The sequence below is a fragment of the Aphelocoma coerulescens genome, chromosome 3, assembly GCF_041296385.1.
Source record: "Aphelocoma coerulescens isolate FSJ_1873_10779 chromosome 3, UR_Acoe_1.0, whole genome shotgun sequence".
NCBI classification, from domain to species: domain Eukaryota; kingdom Metazoa; phylum Chordata; class Aves; order Passeriformes; family Corvidae; genus Aphelocoma; species Aphelocoma coerulescens.
The window spans coordinates 98,054,263-98,075,918 of NC_091016.1; the positions used below are offsets into that span (position 1 = coordinate 98,054,263).

The following is a 21,656-nucleotide window of genomic DNA, read 5'->3' on the forward strand; positions in this document are numbered from 1 at the left end:
CACAGCGAGAGGTTTTATTATTTAGCATTATTATCCTTTTCCCATGTGTTTGTTAAATAAATAGTTTTTATCTCCTTCATTTTCCTTCGAGGAAAATTTTTTTTTTCCCGAACCTGGTGGGGGAGGGGTGGTTTGTAACCTGCCTTCTCTCAGAGGATATATTTCTAAATTTGGCCAAACAAGCACACTTCCAGTGGTCAGATTGACAGCCCAAGGAACTGAACTTCCTTATTGACTAACCAGAGCTGTGATAGTTTAATAGCACTTTCTTGCATCAAACTGAGAAGATGAGAGGATAGTTCAGTCCCTGTGTTCAAGCTCGTAACTTAGTTTACAAAAAAATGTTGATAACTCTTGTAGTAATTGTAATAATTAAGGATGATATTGTAATCATAGAATCACTTTAAGTTGAAAAGGACCTTTAAGATCCTCAAGTCCAATCAAAATTAATTGTAATAATGATGTCCTATTAGTTCTCAAAAGCAAAGCTGAAAGTCTTATACCTCACCTCCTGACATGCCATCATTGATGGAATTTATATAAACTATAATGAAATCTATTATTTTTACTTAAGAGTTAATTAAGATTTTAATTTTAACTTAAGAGTTATAACTTAATAACTTAAGAGTTTCTCAGGCAACAAGACATACCAATCCAAAAAAAAATATGGTCCCCTATGCTCCAATACTGCAGTGCTTTCACAGTGGACAGCACTCCTTACAACAGTCAGGGGGACCTTGGGGATTGGTTGTATCCCTGAGCTGAACTATATGATTCGGCTCAGGAGAGTGAAGTAGAAAGCATTTCCTATTATTCATGGTAATCAAAAGGTTTTTGGCACACCTCAAAAAAGGTCAATGAATAAGCAGGTTTATAACACAGCATTTTTATTTCAGGAGTTAATTGTTCCTGCCTTCTTAACTACAGCAATTAAAGAAATAAGAATTTTAGTCTCTGCCATGATTATCCTTATGAATTTGCCTCAATCATTTAGGAATTCTATCCCATCACTATTATTCATAAAGATTACTATATATATCTCAATTAAAGACAATTTAAAAAAAAAAGACTACAATAAAAAATAATATTACTTTTGTAATACAGAACAGATTTAGCAACTAGTTTCATCCTCAGTTTTGGCCATTTCCCTGTCACAGCCCACTTCTTTCTTTCTGCACCATGGCCCCAAACCTCCCCCCCAACACAAAGGGCTATGGTTTTTCAGGCAGTGAGAGCAGGAAGGAGCCAGAGGTGTCAGCCCTTCCTAGAGGGACTATTACCAGAGCTGAAGCTGGAGCAGAGGATGCAGCTGTCACTGGGCCTCAGCACAGGGGTTAAACTGGTGACACCCAGCTCAGGGTAAGCCCCCAAACTGTCAGGTCAGCACCCAAGTAGTCAGGCAAAAGTCATAGAATCACAGAGTCCTAGAATGGTTTGGGTTGAAAGGGCCCTTTAGAGATCACCTAGTCCAACTCACCCATCTGCCACGGGGCAGGGAGATCCTTAACTTGATAAAGTTGCTCAAAGCCCTGTTCAACCCAAATTTGGAACATTTCCAAGAATGGTGCATCGAGAACTTCTCTGGGCAACCTGCTCCAATGTCTTACCACCCTCATTGTAAAAAATTCCTTTCTTATCTCAAACCTGAATCTACCTTCTTTCAGCTTAAAACTCTTCCCTTGTCCTGTCACTACAGATCCTGGTAAAAACTATCTGTCTTTTCTATAAGCTCCCTTTAAATATTGAAAAATCTATTTAAGTCTCTTCAGAACCTCTCTTCTCTAGGCTGAACAACTACAACTCCCTGAGCCTATAGGCATTTTTATGACCATCCTCTGGACTTACTCCAACTGGTCCATGTCTGTGTTGTATTGGGAATCCCAGAACTCAGTGCAGTACTCTAGGAAGGTTCCACAAGAGCACTGTAGAGGGGCAAAATCACCTCCCTCAACTTAGCTACTTTTTATGCAGCCCAGGATACAGGTGCCTTTCTGTGGTCCAAGTGGGCATTGCTGGCTCACATCCAATTTTTCATCCACCACCACCTTTTCAATAGGTCTGCTCTCAATCCATTCATCCCCCAGTCTATATTGATGCTGGTGATTGTATTAATCCAGGAATAAGGCCTTGTACATGACCTTGTTGATCTTCATGAGGTTTACATGGACCCACTTCTCAACCCTGCCAAAGTCCCTCTGGATGGCATCCCTTCCCTTCAATGTATCAGCTGCAGCACTCAGCTTGGAATCACCTGCAAATTTGCTGAGTGCTCTCAATCCCACTGTCTATGTCATTGATGAAGATGCTAAATAGTATTGGTCCCCATATAGACCCTGAGGGACCCCACTTGTTACTGATCTCCATTTACTCTTCCCTAGCACAAAGGTGAGGCTGACTAGTCAGTAGGTCCTACAGTTCTCCTTTTTACCTTTTTAAAAAATGCACGATAATTTTTCTTCTTCCACACACTGGATACTTGGTTACTGCCATCATTTCTCATCTGTGGTCGAGACTGGCTGAAAAGCTACATCAGCCAATTCCATCAGGCCCCTGGGGTGCATCTCATGGAGTTCCATGGACTTAGGTATATTCAGGTTCCTCAAACCCGACCTTCTCCTAGGATAGGAAGGACTTAATTCCCCCAGTACCTAGCACGAGCTTCAGAGATGTGGGAAGCAATATTAACAGTGAAAACTGAGGAAAAAAAATGTTGAATATCTCAGTTTTCTCTCTGTTGGGTGTTGCCAGTTCTACTGTCTTATTTATTGCAGAGGTACATTTTCTTTAATCTTACTTTTGTGGCCAACATACCTGTAAATCCCTTCTTATTCCGGCTCTTGCCAAATTAAGCTCCAAATGGGCCTTAGCTTTCCTAATGCCACTCGTACATATCCAGACAACATCCTGTATTCTTCCCAGGATAAATGTCCTTTGTTCCTTGCATGTGCATTTCCTTCTTACACTTCAGTTTACCCACGAGATACTAAGCCATGCTGGTCTCCTGCCTTCTTTACCTGATTTCTTATGTGGGGAAATCAAGAACTTCTGTCCTCTAAAATAAATGTCTTTAAAGAGCTGCCAGCTTTGTTGAGATCCCTTTTCCCTGAAAGCAGTTTCCTAGGGGATCCCATGGACTGAAATGGGACTTTAATCTAAACTGCCAATCGGCTAAACGTTTCCTCTCCTAAAATTCAGAGTCCTGACTACTCATATGCTGTCCCAAATCTCTCAAGATTGTTAAATCCATCAGGGCATAAGCACTGCTGCCCAGGCTAATGCTTTTTCTAGTTAGTTAATTGGTGCCACATTTGATTGGTTACAAATGGAGAGCTCTAGGAATAAAGTAGGGAATGAATAATGGCAATGATAGTAAAGGCAGGCTCAAATGAATTTAGGGGAGAGGAAGACAGGCATAGGTGAAAATTTGAGGAGACCATGTAGGGGTGGCATATGAGAGCAGAGAACTAGAAGCACCAGAAGAATTTCAGAGATAAAATCATGACAGCTTTTGCAGGTCAAAGATGGTGAAACAGGTCAGGTAACTATCTGTGGAACAAAGAACATATTAAACTTTCCAGGTATGAAAGAAAAAAAATATGTTTCTAGGAGGAAAGAGATAGAAACATGAGTATTTGAAGCCTTTGCAGTGACTAGAAGTGTATGTCCTTGGAGCTTTGTGGTGTGTGTTGGTGCCCTAAATTTCAAGCTGTGCATGTATTGAAAACAAGCTCTCATTTTACTACTTCAGATGATTCAATAGCCTCCAGCTTACAAGGAATGAATTTGTCACTGAGTACTGTAGTTTCTCAGGCTCTTAGTTGATTTGGCTGAATGCACTAAACAACATAAATCCTTACTGTAGAATGGCCCATTGTTGCATGTATTGTATGGCTAACAGGCTGACCTAAACTTCACTGCGTGTCTTGCCATTTCTCATCAAGAAGAGAGGCAGTTGAATGATGGGCACACTGTAGCTGAGGGTTCAGTTTAGGATTCCTGTTGCTTTGACTGAACCACTGAGGAAAAAGCAGTTCTGCTGCTTCTTAAATATGGCAGTTTTTTCTGCAAAACCACCTGTATCTGTGGCAAAGGTAAGTGCTCTAACTGATATTTTCTGAAATGTTTTTCATACAGAGGACTAAAAAGACCGGTTTCTTGTATTTTTCTGCTGTGAAGGAAGAGCTCTAAAAGCAAATGGCTTCTTCTGAAATTTATTCTGCTCTGGAATATTCATCTACATTACTGATTATCACAGAATATGCTGAATTGGAAGGGACCCACAAGGATCATCGTGTCCAACTCCTGTCCCTGCACAGCACCATTCCCAAGAGTCACGCCATGTGCTTTTGTTAAGCTTTGGTATTTTTCCAGAGCTTCTAGCTGAGCTTAGTTGGAATAAACCCACCAATAGGATTTTCTAATTGATAGACAGACACTTTAGAACTCTTAAGATTCAGGAGAGACTGCCTCTCAAGTAAGCATGCTGAAAAAATGGTTTTGACTCAGAGAAGTTCTTGCAAATGTTTGCAAATAATTGATAAAAGGGAGTGAGAAAAATGGAGGCAGACTCTTCTCAGGGGTATCCAGTGACAGGAAAAGATGTAGTGGGCAGAAGGCAAATGACATGAAATTCCACATGAAAATAAAAAAATACTCCTTTTTTTTTAATGTGGGGGTGGTCAGGTGCTGGAATAGATTGCCCAGAGAGGTTGTGCGAGTCTCCATATTTTGAGATACTCAAAACCAGGCTGGAAACAGACCTGAGAAAAATCTAGTTGTACCTGTTTTGAGCAGGGGAGTCTAGATTAACTTGAGAAACTTTTTTTAAAAATCAATAATTCAGGTATTCTTAAGACTCTTTCCTGTTATTTAATTCCTTAAAATCTTAAGGTAGAATATAAGACAGGTGATACCTATATATATCACTGTAATGTGAAAAGTAGAAGGGCAGTTTTCAAGCAGGTAAGAACCAAATAATTTAATACTTAACTCATCATATAGAGACAGAGGAACTTATCAACATTACTTTTCTGGATACAATTCATGACTATATCTTGCAATTTTTAATTTTGACTTTAATGTTAAAACAGGTGATAAAATACAAAACCATGAATACAATTAGTGTATTTTCATTGTCCTCTCCTTTTGTTTGTGTTTGTAAAGAAAGCTTTTCAATTTATGGAGAGGTGTATGGAAAGTAAAGAAATAATACTTATGGGAGCTGACTTATATGTGTTGGAGTAGTTCTACACATCACAAAGCAGTATGTGGGGCTTATATTATGAAAAGGAATAGTCTACATAAAAGAGTCATGATTTGGTTTTCTAATATCAATGGGAATATTTGGATTTGGTTATTGGAAGAAAATATTTTTGTAGGTAAGTTGGTAGAACAATAGAAAGAAGTTTAGCATTGACTATCTTATCCTTATGTGGTCTCTTAAAAGCATATAACAGTCTTTTTTTTCCCCCCTGAGAATTCTAGGAATTATCTTGATTTTTCTAATGGAGTGAAAAAAAATTAGTCATTTTGAAAAAGTCTGTTTACATTTTTTCCTTTTGATCAGATAGTTTCCAAGAATACCAGCTATAGTAGCTTAATTTATTATGCACTTTTAAAAGTCTTAACACCTCCTTACCTTGTTTAAATAACAGTTCTCATTAAGACAAGATTTTGTCTTGATTCTTAAAGTGAGGCCTCAGGATAGACACTTCTATGTAATTTTTTTTCACATTTAATGAGGACTCCAGTAACTGTTTTTAATAATCCAGAAAGGAGTACAAAAATCTCTGATATTAATTGTCTCCTTTGTGTTAATATTGACTCTTGCATCTCAGCTGGTAGGTGGCATGAAGCCAGGGTAGGAGTGGCTAGTTGCGTAGTGTAGATAGCTGCTGTGTTTTAGTGACCTAATGCTCCCTGTAGTCGTACAGAATAGTTTTGATAACTCAAAGGCAGTTATGGAACTCATTAGGGAAAAAAAAGGGAATGAAACGTGTTTAATGTTTGCTCCTTTGCACCTCAGCTATGTCCATAAAGTCGAAGCAGGTCAGAACTGAACCATGTTCTCCTAATACAAAGTGAAAGGCTCTCCATTTAATGAGCTTTCTAAGCTAAAATGGAGCATAGCCAATTACTACATACCAATTTGTGGTAGTGCATCAGTAGTAATTTATTCAGAACTTCATAAAAAAAAGAAAAAAAAAATGAGCAGCTGTACAACAATTAACATCTATGTTCTGATCTGTAGGGTCAGAGTGTTCTACTATTTCAGTCTGAGACATTTGGAGATGCTTAATTTGTAAGAGTCTGATGCTTTTATATATTGACTACTTAAGAGAAAACTCAGTAAAGCACTGATTGGGGGGGCAGTGTTATTCAGTGGATGTTGCTTCTAGACAATAAATGGATTCTGCCATGTATAGCAAAAGCAGGTATGTTTGTTGTGCATAAGCACAGAATAACAAAACAAATTTATTTTTAACCGTATTTCCAAAAGTATGTTTTGAGTATCATAACTGATGAGGCCTGAAATGTGATTTTTGTCAGTTATTTTCAGAATGTCTGAATGCTTTTTGATAGTAATAGTTATTATTTTTTTAACATGAGAAAAATACAGTAAACTGATTGTTTGAATCCATAATGCTAAAATACTCATGCCTTTAAAATTAGAAAGTTCCTTTGAAATATGCATTCCATTTCATGTTACATGGAAATTGTATTCCACAAATAAATAACACAGAACACTAAAACTTTGAAAGAAAAGACTGTGTTTTTTTAAGGGGCGAAATTTGCCTCGATTCATGTGGCAAGCAATACCGGTGCCTTACAGAACAGAACTACATAACAGATTCTGCATTACATGACCTGTTTCTTATTTAAGAACAATTCCTCTTACCAAGCTATAACTATGAAGATATATTTGAATGGTTTAATACCTGAAATCAATCTTTATCAAAGTAGACAAGAGCTGGTATAGTTCATCTTTCATATTGTCTCTTGTCCTGCCAAATAGTTGCAAAAATAAAATTGAATTAAATTTTATTTTCAGTGAAAGTAACAGGAATGTATGATTTTTAAAGTACATAGAGGCCTCTTTTCTTGCAGCTAGTGAAGAAATTTGGCTCTGCAAACTTTGAAATCATTAACAAATTGTTTTCTTTGAATTTACAGAACCTCATATTTATATTGTGAATAAAAATAGATTGTCTAATTCATGAAGATAGGTTCTTTACAATTGAATGTAATTTAGATTTTGGTTGAAGTTTTTTCTTTTGTGTTATCTCTAACAGATCTTCACAAAAGCATACAAAAAAGAGAAAGAACACGATGAATTTAGGATCCTTCATGCCTCCTACCTGCTTTCTTAAGTGTACTGGATATGCTACCTGATGCATTTCATCCCAAATATTGAAGTACTTACTAGCTTCACACATATGAAAAGATGTCCTTCTAATCCCTAACATTTAGAAAACTTACTTTTCATATTTGATAATTTGTGTTGCTGTTTCATTTTAAAAAAAAGTCCAAACACAATTCTGTCTGCATTTCTTAAACCAGATGGTTCTCCAAGTGATACTGGGACTTGAATTTTTGCTTTTCCTCAAATAAATTGTGGGAGAAGAAACTGAATATAACTCTTATTCATAATGCATTCTTATACTATTACCAGGAAAAGAAAAGCTATTCACAGAAAAATAATATTGATTTTGGTTTTAAATTTTCTTTTATTTTTTTAAATAGAAATGATTGGAAGTGACTGAACTAAGTTGTTAATTTTTATTCTGCCACATTAGTGCTCTTTTTTCTTTTTTTTTTCCCCCTCCAGATGCACATGTACAGCAGGGTGGACAGGGCCAGACTGCAGTGAAGATATAAACGAATGTGAATCTGAACCATGCTTGAATGGAGCCACCTGTTTTGAATCTGTGAAGCCGGGGCAGTTTGTATGCATTTGTCCTCCATTCTATACTGGTGACTTCTGCCACCAGCGCTTCAGTCCCTGTGAGCTGCCTTACAATCCATGTATAAACAATTCAACCTGCTTGGCACAAGTAGATGGAAATCCAATGTGCATTTGCAAAACAGGTGAGAACTGGAATGATTAATTTCTTCCATTTTCTGTTGTGCTGCAGAAAAGTTACAAATATATGTTGAATTTATTGCTATCTTTAATGTAAGTAGAACAGAATATGTTTCAAAGAACATAAAACCATCATGATTTGCAGCAGGTCTATCAGTTGTGTTAAAAGACTGGAAAGATAGCTGTCAGTTTACCTATTATTAATTTCTTATATGATAATACTTATTGAATCTATGGTGATTTAGATTCAACACTCAGTATTTCTGAGTCATTTGTTACAATGACATAGAGATAGACGTGCACCTGGCCAGCAGAGATAAACTAAATTGACAAAACAGGCAGATTTAGAAAAAAATATATGCAAACTGCTGAAAGTAAAAAAACTGGAGCAAGTTGGAAATGGTTTCTTTTCCTGCTGAGCTGTCAGGAAGGCCTAGCACTTCAGGGAAGTAATCTTCCCTTGCCTAATGGACATAGTGGGTTGTTCCCCGTTTGCACAATAAGCCAAATCACAACAGGTGCTGACAGCTTCCTGGGGCCATGGCTTAAAAGACACAATCTCTCCCTCAATGTACAGGAACTGCTAAGGTGGAACGGAGCAACAGTTCAACTGTGCAGAACATTGTTATGTGCTTCCATGTAGGAATAGAAGAATACATTAACTAATTAACAACTGCACTGAAAATTTAGAAAATTTAAGTAGCAGGGGAGTACAATTACTGAAACTGGAATTGGAGCAGGATTTTGAAGTCTTCACTGTTATGCCTATAAAAGTAGGGGTGTCTTAGGGACAAGGGATAGCAAATATATTAATTTCAAGTGCTACATGACAATACTATTATTTTTAATTTATTAAACTACAAAGATATGGATATAATATCTAGGAATCAGGAGTATATAATACCTTGAGGGTTTTTTACTATTAAGGTAAAGGTTACCAAAAGCTGCTGAGGTAAAAAAACCCAAATATCACTGGGGAGGTATGCAAGTTGCTTACTGAAGCATCTTTAAGAAATGCTGTTTTTCAAAAACAGCTTTTGACACAAGATATTGATTTTTGAAACCATTTTCAGAAATGATCTATAGAGAGATATATAACTCAAGTCTTCTCTTAACGTTCCTCAGAAAAAATTGTCTTTTCCAAACATTTTTGTGCACAGTTTCTAAAGAATCAAAAAAGCATGCAGCCAGGATTCTCAGGGAGCTTTGATAGAACTTTTAAGAATTCTTGAAGTTTGCTGCTAGGAATCTTCTGGGAAGTACTAAGGAGTTATGCGAATCAGTAACATACATTGCTAACAAATCTTGGAAAGTGGAATATTCAGCATTGTGAAGGGGTAAAAGGCATAATTCATTAAGTGACTTGATCACTCATGCTAGGAAAAATGTAACCATTTATTCAGGACTCTTACCAAAAAAAGGAGAGACAGAAAATTATAGAATTTTAGCTGAAAACAGTTTGAGGAAATCTAATTCCTCTGTTGTCTTCTTTTCCATTATTTATCTGTTTTTGTCTTGCATGTTCCTCCCTTTTTCTCCTGATAAACTTGTCAGGATTACAGAGCTGATCACAAATGGCAATCACACTGATATAGGTAGATTACTCCAAGACACTTGACTTAGTAGTAAATGGCATGTGGATTAAACTTTCCAGTAGCTAACAGTTCAGTCATTAGAAAGTTTGAGTCTGGTGTAGCAGGAATCACAAAATGTAGCTGTGCTTACCAAATTCTAACAACTTCCTCTAGAACACCATATCTGGTACAACAGGACCATAAATTATACTACTGACGGTGGTACATGTTTAGAAGAAAAAGAGAATATACACTGACTAAAGGGAGCTGGGCTAGGTCAGAGAAGACAAAAGCTGATAGAATATGAATTGGACAGAATCAAAGCTGATGTAAGATGTTAGGACATAATTACCACAGCAAATTGGTAGGAAGGTAATGAAGTCATGATTAGTTGTAGTATGAAGCAAAACTGTGCATCTTTGTTCTCATATGTACATTAGGGAAATACAGTTGTCTGATTTTGCTATAAAGACTTCTAAAATTCTATAAATACCAGTAATGTAAAACTTCCTCTTGAGCTGTTTGCCCTAGATGCAGAGGTTTTCTTCCTCCAAGGAGATAGATTCTAATATTTGTGTAACAAAACTGGGCCCTCATATCATAGATCATGGAACAGTGTTTGACCATGACTTAAATTGTCCACACAAGCAGTTTAAACAGTTAAAAAAATTATGATCTCTATAACTGCATGATGGTATATTCAAAGTTGCAAGAATGTTGTAGGGAGGGCCATTATTACAAAAGCTTTGGAATCACTGCTGTAGAACGAGTTTTGGAATCACTGCTGTAGAACAAGTTTCCCAAGAGGTGTACAGAAAACTGCTCTCAAATACTTTGCCAGTAATTGATAAGCAAGAGTTTGAGCAAGGCAATTGGGATGACATGGGGGTTTGAGCTGTTAATCATATAGCCAGCATTGAATCTCCTTAAATACTACACACTAAATGCAAAGAAAATAGGAAGAAATGAACAACTTAGGGCAAATAGCAGAATTTTTATTGCCTAATTTTTCAACATGCTTTTCCAGTATTGGAGAATTCCATCCTTAGAATTAATCTTAATAATAGAAATGAAAATTTAGTGTAACGGAAGAGCAAGGCAGGACATGTAAGCAAAGCTACAGAATTTAAATAATGTTGAAATACTTGTAGCTGAGCCTTGGCCACTATTCGTTAATTTCCCAAAAAGTCTACATGAAAAAGATCCAAAGAGCAATTCAACTGCATATATAAGTGAAATAGAGGGTAAATAAACAAGAGTATAGGCATTAGACCATGCTCTTGTAGATAATGGCAAGCACAAAACTCTTAATTTTGTAGAGGCAACCCAAAAGAAAGATAGGACACTTTCGTAAAAATAGTGAAGCTGATAACAATTGTGTTCCAAGACAAAAAAAAAATTACTGAAAAAATGTATTCAAAATCAAGGAAAACTATGAGATGGCATACAGCTAGAGTGCAAGATCAGCTCTCTGGCTAGGACTGGTGAAAAACAAGTGTAATTAATGATGAAATGGGAGATAAAAGTTAACAGTTTTTACAAAGTGTGAAACCTGTGTAACTACCAGCACATAAATATTGCAGAGAATAACAAGATAAAATAATTTGCAGCCATAAACTATGGGCCAGAAAATACCTAGTGCTTTCTAATAAGACTTTTTTTAACAATGATTTATTATTTTATTAGAACTATTAGTAGATATAGGTATAGCAGCAAGGCAAGCTAGTAGGAATGGCAGATAGAGTTGTTGCTGGCATAAAAACAGGAAGGGAAGGACAAGATTGTTGAATTCAAATGGTTCCTAGAATTCCTGCTTCTTAGAAGGTAGCAATGAATCTCTTTGTAAAATTAGATGTAGAACTTCCCTCATTAGTCCAAGTAATGATGGGATGAGCTCAGAATGTTTATGCAGCCTCCTTATTACAATGGAAGCAATCTTCCATATACATGTTAGGTTGCGATAGAAAAATTATCAGGACATGCTACATATTATACATTATGTATTGCATACATATAGAGAGTGTTCATATCAAAGCCTTACATACTCTTTTCAGAAAGAGGGATTATTTGGCCAGCATTTGTAACATTTTAATGAGTTATGGTAGAAGGGAAATTAGAGCAATGGAATAATGTATGTATTGTTAAAAGAAAAAAACGGAAATGTCTGGATTAATGTGACCAGATCTAGCTGTCCACAGTATTACATTAAGGAGTATTATTTTCTGAGGTACTTCATTTCATGCAAAAGCAGACATACAAAGTCAAATGGCTAATGCTATAGAAATATTTATGTCACTCTGCCAACTATCTAGGCAGCTTAGGACGAATCTTTCAGGTGGTAGACAGACTGAGTTCTTTACCAGTTGCCTCTTGCTGTTTTGTTATTGCTGGAGAGATTTTTTATTTATTTATTTATTTATTTATTTATTTTTAATCTGCATAGTTCTGGGAAGCACACAGTTTTAGAGAGGAGTAAAAAGAACAGGGAGCAGCAACATGTCATTAGAGCACACAAGTACACAAAAGTTTTGTCACCTTATTTGTGCTCATTGCAGCTTTAAAGATATAAAGGTAGAAGCTGAGAAGTTGAAAAACTGGTTTATGCAAAAGGAATTGCGTGCGACTTAAGTTTAAAACCATCAGTTTTATGGTGTAGGAAAATTACATGTATTGTTCCAGGGAAATCTATGAAGAGGACTCATCTCTTAAGGCAAAACAACACTACAGTTTTTACTGGAATTAGACATTCTATTTTTTCTTTATATCCATAAAATATCCATGTATTTTTTCTAAAAGCAATACTTTCTTGATGCTTCAAGGTAATTTCTGAAGTCCATGTTTTAAACAGTTTTTTCCAGGACTTTTTCACCTCTTTTATCAGTCTACTCTCAATAGCTCTTTCCTATGACACCTACTCTTTGTTCTAGATGCTAGTGATTATTTTTATTTGTTCTATTGCATCTTACAGCTAGAAGTTTGAATTGAAGCAAAATATGTTTCAGCCCACATCTGAAACAAGGCTAAGTGAAAATTATCATAATGTACAAACTTTATAATACCAAGCAGAAATAATAAATAGCTGATGAAAACCAGAATTTATTTCAATTGAAGTTTGCTATCATCAGATTTCTGAGCCCTTCAGTGCCAGTTTCTTTTTCAGACACACACACACATAATTCACAGAGGGAAATAGCCTTTTTACAGTGCCTGATATTTTACACACCTTTGATTTTGATTTATGTACCTACTTATGTAATGCTGAACAACCTAAGTACCTGAACTAATGATTATGGGGCTGCTATGATATCTCTGCTGTTTGCAAACATTGGTTCATAAATAGTTCATGGTAAGGAGACAAATATCCATGATACTGTTCTGATGAGCAAAACAGTAGAGAGCTTGTGGCAAAAGAATCCTGTTAGAATCATGTTACCTGCAGAGGTCAATTCTGTAGTATTTCTCTGCAAGGGAATAAGGAGAAAATGACCATAACTGTGACAGCAGATATTTAGCTTCTATACTCTGCATATTCCATCACTTTGTAGCTCCTGGAAGGCCCATAGATAAAGTTGAGAAATACAGGATTTCCAATATTTCAGAGAAACAGAAGTAAAAATAGCATCTGTCTCATCTTAAGTAACAGCTTTCCAGATGTTTCTTGACCTCATAACAATAAAGTTACTTTCATGCCATCTGAACAACTGAAAATAGAGTGGAGTAAGACTATATTTTTTAACACAAAGAATTGTAATAGCTTTCAAATGTTTTTATCTCTGTTAATTTCAGAAAGTCTTGAATATGTTATGTTACTACAAAAATTGTTAACCTTTCTGAGATACTTCCTCAAATATATTTATACATATTCAATACATTCACAAATAAATGTTTTAAACTAATTCCTGTATCCCTTTGATTTAAAAAAAAACTATTTGGATACCAGCAATACTTGTGAAATTCTGTTGACACCTTCAGTTTTTCTAATGTGACATAAAAAACCAGTAAAACATGTTTGACAAATAAAAGCCATTTTACAGTAGCAAGCCTGTTATCATGCCAGTAATGTCATGATTTGCAAAATAGTTTTATACAGTAATATTTTTGACATATTAAACATTTTAGAGCAGTTCCCCTCATTGTCTTTTTATTTACTCTTGCAACACATGAAACAACTTGGAAATGTCTCTGCATTTCTGTAAAAATTACACCCCTATATAAATTTTAGTTTAAATATCACAGATCACAGCTATGTATGGCAGCAGTTGTAGCTTATACAAAATAACCTAATGTATTAAATTGCACTTTAAATTGTATATGAATATCATGTAAAATACAAGAGTCCTTATATGTTAGACTCATGAAGTATCTCATCTTCAATCAGCACTACATAAATAAACTACCAATTCTTTTTTAAACCAGTTCCACTTAGGTATGAGCATTTTAACTAGTCTTCTGAATTTGAAGGTAATGTAATTGGTGCCTGTTCAAGATTATCCCTAAAATAAATATTTCATTAATACCTTAATCCTAACACAGCAGTATTTGTTTTGAAGTTTGACCTCTTCTGTTTGTACAAGAGGTGTGCAGAGTGTAGCACTGCTTTCTTTTTGTAATTTACTCTGAAAACATATTTAAGGTCTGAATTAAAGTTGGCTTACTGTCATAAGCTTTTATTGAAACATCCTTTCTAAAAGCTTCATAAATTCTAAATATACTACAACACAGACATGCAGAAAATATGAATGAAATAATATTTTGGGATCCTTTTAAGCAGATTTGTGTGTTTCTGAATAAACATTTTAGTTGAAAGCAGGTTTTCATTAAATCTTCTCTTAAAATTGCTAGAAATGCTAAAAATTCCTTAGAAAAAGTCATGCATTAGTTCACAAGTTTTCATTGTGGATCAAAATATCATCTAAGTATTTGCCTGTAATTTTTAATAGTATATGTCATTATGAAAAAAATATAATGACTTCTTTAATAAAAAACTACTGACATAATTTGTCAGTAGATATAAGACAACAGTGTAGTAAATACTTAGATTGCTCATTTCATAATGTAGTAGGTAGCCAGTAAAATTTTGTGATGAAAATGTTATTTTTCTCCATTCGCAGGAAAAATAGATAAAATATTATGCCTGCAATATGTTTGCTTATTTTATGTCTTTTCAAGGCATTGATATGCTGCTATGGGTTGGAAAAATATGTCCTACTGCATTCAAAAAATGTGTTTAAATAATGCTTTGTATATTCCCTTCTGTACTATTTACTTCAAAAAGACCATAAAACATCCATAACCAGTGAGGATGACAGGCAAAATTAGAATGAGCAATGCCTCCATTTTCCATTTTATGTATTCTAATCTGATAACTGTGGTATTTTTTAAAGATACTTGCTTAAATATTCTATCATATCACAAAAAAATAAGAAGCTATTTTGTATAAAAACTGTTAACATTCTTCTTCAGTTTTGCTTTATCTTCACAACCCTTCCACGATTACCTTATAAAGCTAAAATGTCTATATGTATATTTATAATGTTACATTGGTTTACCTTCAGTGTGTGCTTTTCAGTGAAGTTCCATTTTCCCTGCCCATCGACAGCCTTCCACTCAGAAATCAAATTTAGTTTTAGAAATTTCAAACATCACAAATAAATGAGAAATTACAGATGCAGAAGTTGACTACAAATAGTCCTGTGAGTCCCAGTCTCTTACATTCACTATGTCCCCCAATTTCTTAATTAAACCAGAGTTAGAGAAACATGTTATCATCTTTTCTGCCCTTACTCAGTGGCACTGGATGGCATGTATTGAACAGCTACTGAATATTTTGTGTGTCAGTGACTTCTGTCTACTCACACAACCAGGCCTAGTACTTAACTTGGTCTGTGGTGTACTAGTTTACAGTTCTGTTACCTTTCTTTTTTCCTTAATCAAACTACAGGCAGGAATAGATGAAGGTTCAGCAGCATTAAGAGGCAGAATACACATGCTACAGATAAGAAACGTATTTGGATGGTTGCTCTGGTTCAGGCCCATTTGCACATAATAAACTAAACCATTCAGAATACAAAGCTGCCTGTGTTGAGGGAGATACTTCAAATCTGTACAGTGGGACAGAATTTTTGTCCCTATTATGACAATTCTTTTACTGTTTTGGTTTTTTTTTTTTGGGGGGGGGGGTGGTTTTTTTGGTGGTTTGTTTTGGATTGGGCTTTTTTGGTTTGGTTTTGGGGTTTTTTTGTGAAATCTACAAATAGGAAATAAATGAGGGTATACCTTCATACTCAAGAAATTTCCGAAAAAAAGAATGACATCATAACAGTGTAAGTGACTATAGCTGAAAGGTTAGTTTGAGATATGTTCCAGGCTTTGCTTTTCCCGCTTTGTTGCAGACATTGCTGCAAAACCTTCAGCAAATATAAAGACCTCATTTCAGTCAGGTCTAGTCCCAAAAATTATTGAATAGAAATAATCCTGATAAGTAGAAAATACAAACTGCTTTGATGTGGGCTCATGTTTAGATCATATATTGGAGCACCAGCAGAGATTTCTTTCTACAGATTTCCCTGCAACTCCCATGAAGACACTTATTTCTTCCAGTAATGATTTTCTCTAGATAAAAATAAGCTGTATTATTCTAACAGTGGTCTTTCATGATTTCCCCACCTTCATTAAGTACTTTGAAAATCACAAATACACAATATAACAAAAAAATAAATTAATATTCTTATTTGGGTATCTAAAAAAGTACATATGACAATTTTTGCTTATTTCTTTAACAAATAATGCTGTAAAACCTTTGGCATATTTATAGCAATATATACTGAATTTCAAAGGCTATTTCAAATGTTGTTTTAATTTAATTTTTTTGTTAAACTCTATTAATGGTCTTTATTCAACCTGCAATCAGGATTCGCATATTAGTCATACAATGCAAATAGTTTGCTTATTGCAATGGTTTAATTTCTCCATGAATTGAAAACAAATATATTGAATTAGTGCAAAATTCAACTAATTAGCTCTAGTGTCTCCACTGTACATATAGAATTTGAACACAAGTAAGCATTTAGCAGAACACCTATTTATGCAAATGCTATAAGATGTAGTATGCTGTCTAAGAGCAGAAATAAGGTTCATGTGTCACTGAAAAGTATCTTATTTCTCTTTAGTACAATTTCTGGAACATTTACACAGGCAAATGTAATGTATTATGCAAGTAATGTACTGTGCAGATAAGATCTTAATCACATTTTTTCTTCATTTAAATATTAAAACCAGTTGTTTTTCTTTCTCAGCTACCGACTGCTTTGAATAAATGGGGTCCCTCTAACTTCCACTACTCTCTGTAATATACTAATTACTGAATTAGCTTTTAGTTTCTGATTTTGTCCCACACTCTCCAAGAAAGCCTTTTCAGACCCTTAAAATGGATTACATTTCCCCAGTATATTTAGCCAGGTGCTCTATCCAAATCTGTTCTCTCTGGTTCATTAAAGTACAGTAAGACTTCATATACTGTCTGGACACTAACTTGTTGAAGCTAAGGAACAAAAATAATCAGAGAAAGTACTTTCAGGGTTACTTCTACTTGTAGTCCTGATCTTAGGGTCAGTGAGCAGAAAGGGCTGGCTCCTCCAGAAGCAAAGGTCATCCAGGAGTGCCAGGCTGTCATGGCTTTCACAGGCAGTGTCTGAATGAAGCAGGCAGGGCAGGGCCACTGGCTGTGTCCAGGAACAGCAGAGTATGCCAGATCGCCGGTCCAGCCTACAGGGAATGGGGCAGATCCAAAGTCAATCCTGGGAGCCTGTCTGTAGACCAAAGTCAGCATACTGGTAAGCAGCACATGCCTAGGTACTGGCCATGGCTGCAACACAGCTCAGTCAGATACCTGGGCAAAGAGCGTCAGCTTAAATGCTCCAAAGTGAAGAGACAGACATTGCTGATGCTTCTCTCAGGCTTTTCTTAAACAGCTTCGAGTGCAGCTCAGGTTTCCCAGGCCTGCCACTTTCATTGTCTGAGTTAGTCCTGGGCTCAGATAGCCAAACCTCCAAGAGAATCTGTGACCCTTTTATTTACATCAAGTAGTAGATTTCATTCATTCACAGTTAATGAAATCTGTGTTTCAGGATTTGAGGGTACTTACTGCGAAGTTAACACTGATGAGTGCATCTCCCATCCATGCCAGAATGGAGGTCTCTGTGTGGATGGGGTCAACCACTACAGGTCAGGAAAATTATCTGAATTAACAGATATACAATATGATACATGGATTTTTATCATCTAGCTTTTCCTTTGGTACTTTGCCTTTGGTACTTTGTCCAAAGTTTGCTGACCTTCAGTGAAGGGGGGTGGCGGGGTGGGTTGTAATGTGTTTGACAGTTACATTATAGTCTAAATCTTCTTGTGTGCAAAAAGTAATACATATATACCAAAAATATGAACCCAAGAATTTATTGTAGGGCCAATTGAAATCATAAGAATCTAATTTTAAAAAGCAAACAGTTGTTGTTAGCCCAGTTACAATAGTACAATCAGTCAGAGTTGAAATTAACAGAAAAGCATCATGAAGAATGTAGTTATAGCTGTTACGTAAGAAATCCTGCAGTTAAGTCTCTGGCTATGATTACCCTCACAACGTCTGTCTGCATCCTATGATCAGTGATTTTGTTCTTCCTCAAGAAGAACTGGCAGTCTTATTGCAAGTCACCAGTATCTGGAAGTCTTTGTCAGGAGAACTATGATGTTCACAGTGGGGGTTTTCTCATCTTCAGTCTCAGGCCTTCTTGGGTCCCCTAACTCACCAGCACCCCCCAGTCCTTCTCAGCAGGGCTGCTCTCAATCTCATCATCCCCCAGCCTGTACTGATACCAGGGTTACTCTGAACCAGGTGCAGCACCTCACACTTGGTCTTGTTAAACCTCATGCAATTCCCACGGGCCCACTTCTCAAGGCTGTCCAGGTCCCTCTGGATGTCATCCCATCCTTCAGGAGTGGAACACAAAAGGCCAGTATTTGTAATACCATGATCATCTCAGGGTCTCACATGCTCACCATAGATGCTATTCCAGAGCTGAAGGGATAGCATGAGAGGCATCAGTCAGCTGGCTGCAGGGCAGGTGTCAAAACAAGTGAAAAGCAGCTCAGGCCAAGGCAAGTTCTAAGTAAGCCCTAGCACAGTGGGGTCAAAGCCTGTGGCCTTCAGCTAAGAATAACAAAAATCTTATTTACTGGGCTTCAGGCACTGGACTTTTTGGTGCTTGTTAAAGTACTGCACTTTGCAATTATCAGTAAAAAGCAAACATGATTTTGGTACCATTTAATTAACACCCCTCAGTATCTGCCATGTTTTTCTGGAATCTTTACAATGACCTAAAAAGTAATGTAGTGACATCCTTTCTGCTAGATGCTCATGCCAACATGGCTTTACTGGGACCCTATGTGAAGTGGAGATTAATGAATGCTTATCAAGACCCTGCAAGAACAATGGAACTTGCCTGGATCTCATAAACAGGTTAGTTACTACTAAATAAAACATGTTTACCTGATTTCCTTATGTTAATTCTAGGTTTGGATGGAACCTTCACCATACAACAAGTTAAAATGGAGTAAGCAAATGCTACTGACTCAGTTTTTTGTTTCTTATGTGACCTTAAAGGAAGATAGAAGGGAAAATTTCTTCATCACAACTTGTTCTTTTCCTCCTTATTTTTTTTCATTTGGAAAAAGACTGAAATAGAAGAAAATCCATCTTGAGTTAGACTGCTACAAGCCCTGTGTTTGTTCAACAGCACTTCACAAGTTATTCAGAGACTTGTGCCAGTAGATCACTAGCCCTTAAGTCATTCCTTATACCTTCAGTTAAAATTACTGTGCCAAATTTTTCTATTAATTTAACAAAAAGTAAATCACCGTCTTTGCTTCAGAAACATGAAAATGAGAAAAGTCTGTTCATTATTTTAATATGGATGAGGATTAGGGACACCAACTTGGCATCAGCAGATACATATGGCTTTAAAATATTGCAATACATCCCACTGCTACTTCTGTTGACATACCTGATTTTCCCTTTTCTAAAGATTCCTTTGTAACTGTGCACCTGGATACTATGGGTCTCTGTGTGAGATGGATGTAAATGAGTGTGAAACTTTGCCTTGTTTACATGGAGGAAGCTGCATCAACAGGCTTGGAGGGTATCGGTGTCTCTGTCTACCTGGATTCACAGGTATGATCTACTCTTTACCACAGCCAAGAAGCTTATTTCACGGGTTTTACATGATTTTAATAATATAGCAAAAAAAAAAAATTATATCCTTATTGGAGCATAAGTCAATATTAACTTAAATAGAATTTTATCTAATTCTTTTGAAGTAGCTCAAGATTATTTGTATTAAGACACCCATACATTCATTTGAAATGAGTTATTGTATAAGACAAAGAAAAACAACGTGTATTCCTTTTAATTCAGCCAGGAAAAAAACTATTATCATAGATACAGAGTAAATTTTGTAAACAATAAAATGCTACCTTGTCATTTGAATTTGCACAGAACCATAGCAGCACCTTGACCTGTTGGATCAACACCGTTGCCTTTAGTGTTAATTTTTATGTTTTTACAGAATAATGACAAAATATTCAATGGCTAGAGATGCAGTAAAATTTCTCTAAAATGATGTTGACTTTTACTTAAATGCTCGGTGTGCTGCTGAACTAGTTTATACATAATGTTTTGATAGATCCATCTTAAGTAACATGAAAACACACGGAATCATATGACTGTAGAAATATTTACAGTTGTTTCCTCAAGCTGAATCATTTCTGCATTCTTTCTGCATAAAATGTTTTTTCCTATCTATTCCAGCCTGTGATGAATGTCACATAATGTACAAGATAAAAAAGGATGCAATTTGCATCCACTGAACTGAGAGGAATGTAATTCTCCACAGAACAAAGAACAAGTACAGTTTTGGGACTATATATATAGCTGTATATCCTTTCATTCACTACGAATCTTAGTCCACATATCACTTGTGCACTGCTCTTCAAAATTATCCTTGAAATTTCAGCAAAAAATGAAAAATCTATATAATTTTCCTGCCTACATTTTTAAAGCCTCCCTCTGCAATATTTTCTTCATATGACCTCTGTTCTAAGTAGTACTCCTTGGGTGTCAAGAGAAACTTCTGTTCATTAGGCAGTGGTGCTGCAGATAAAATTTCTAATTAATAAATGTTAAAAGAGATGTCTTAACTTTTATGTATACATTTCTGCAAGAATTCCTTGTTATATACATAAAAGATAAGGCACCTGCACATGAGCACTTAGGAGACTCTAATCTGAAAAGGAACAAGCAATCTGCAGGTGTGCTTCTGTTCTGATTCTTCATTACTGACAAAGCAGTTTGACTTTAGTGCTTTCCCCTAACATATATAACCAACAAAGATAAGACTTTGGGTTTTGTTGGGGTTTTTTTGTGATTCTTTTTTGCAATTAGCTGTAATAATTGTTAACTATTACAAGCAGATATTTTTGGTACAAATCCTGTTAGTATATTTACAAGGATAGTTGTCTCCTACTTAGTGTTAGTTATTTGCTAACAAGGGTACTGTTATATCAAGGTGTCTATCAAACACTGAAAAATTACTCAAAAAATAGTGACAGATTGCCCATCACTTAATTATAACCAGTAACTTTTTTTCCCTCCCTAAACTGACACTGTTTGGACAACTACTATGCATTGCACCACTTAGATTAAGTCCAGAATAAGTCATGCAGTAAAAAGCGTAGCAGTTGAACTAAAGTTTTAAAATGAAGAGGCAGTGTTAGCAGGCCCAGAAATAAGTGAAAGTAATTTGACTTCAAAATGAAGTATTTTCAGAGCAAGACATTGCTTTTCTGGATTATGAAGCAAAAAGCGCATATGTTGAGTGTTTGTTTCCCTGGCAAACATAGAGAATTTTAAATTAGTTCTCTGAAAGTTTGAGTTTTTGAAAACACTATCT

The 21,656-nt window shown here is 35.8% G+C and overlaps 1 protein-coding gene across 1 annotated transcript in view; it reads left to right on the forward strand.

Annotated features, from left to right (window-relative positions):
• The window catches only part of EYS (eyes shut homolog), a 750,542-nt gene that overhangs the window by 281,230 nt on the left and 447,656 nt on the right, over window positions 1-21,656 (forward strand). The window contains exons 22-25 of the mRNA XM_069011357.1: window positions 7,829-8,088; window positions 17,784-17,880; window positions 19,061-19,168; window positions 19,734-19,879. Coding sequence (XP_068867458.1) covers window positions 7,829-8,088; window positions 17,784-17,880; window positions 19,061-19,168; window positions 19,734-19,879 — 611 coding nt within the window. The remainder of the gene's footprint in view (window positions 1-7,828; window positions 8,089-17,783; window positions 17,881-19,060; window positions 19,169-19,733; window positions 19,880-21,656) is intronic.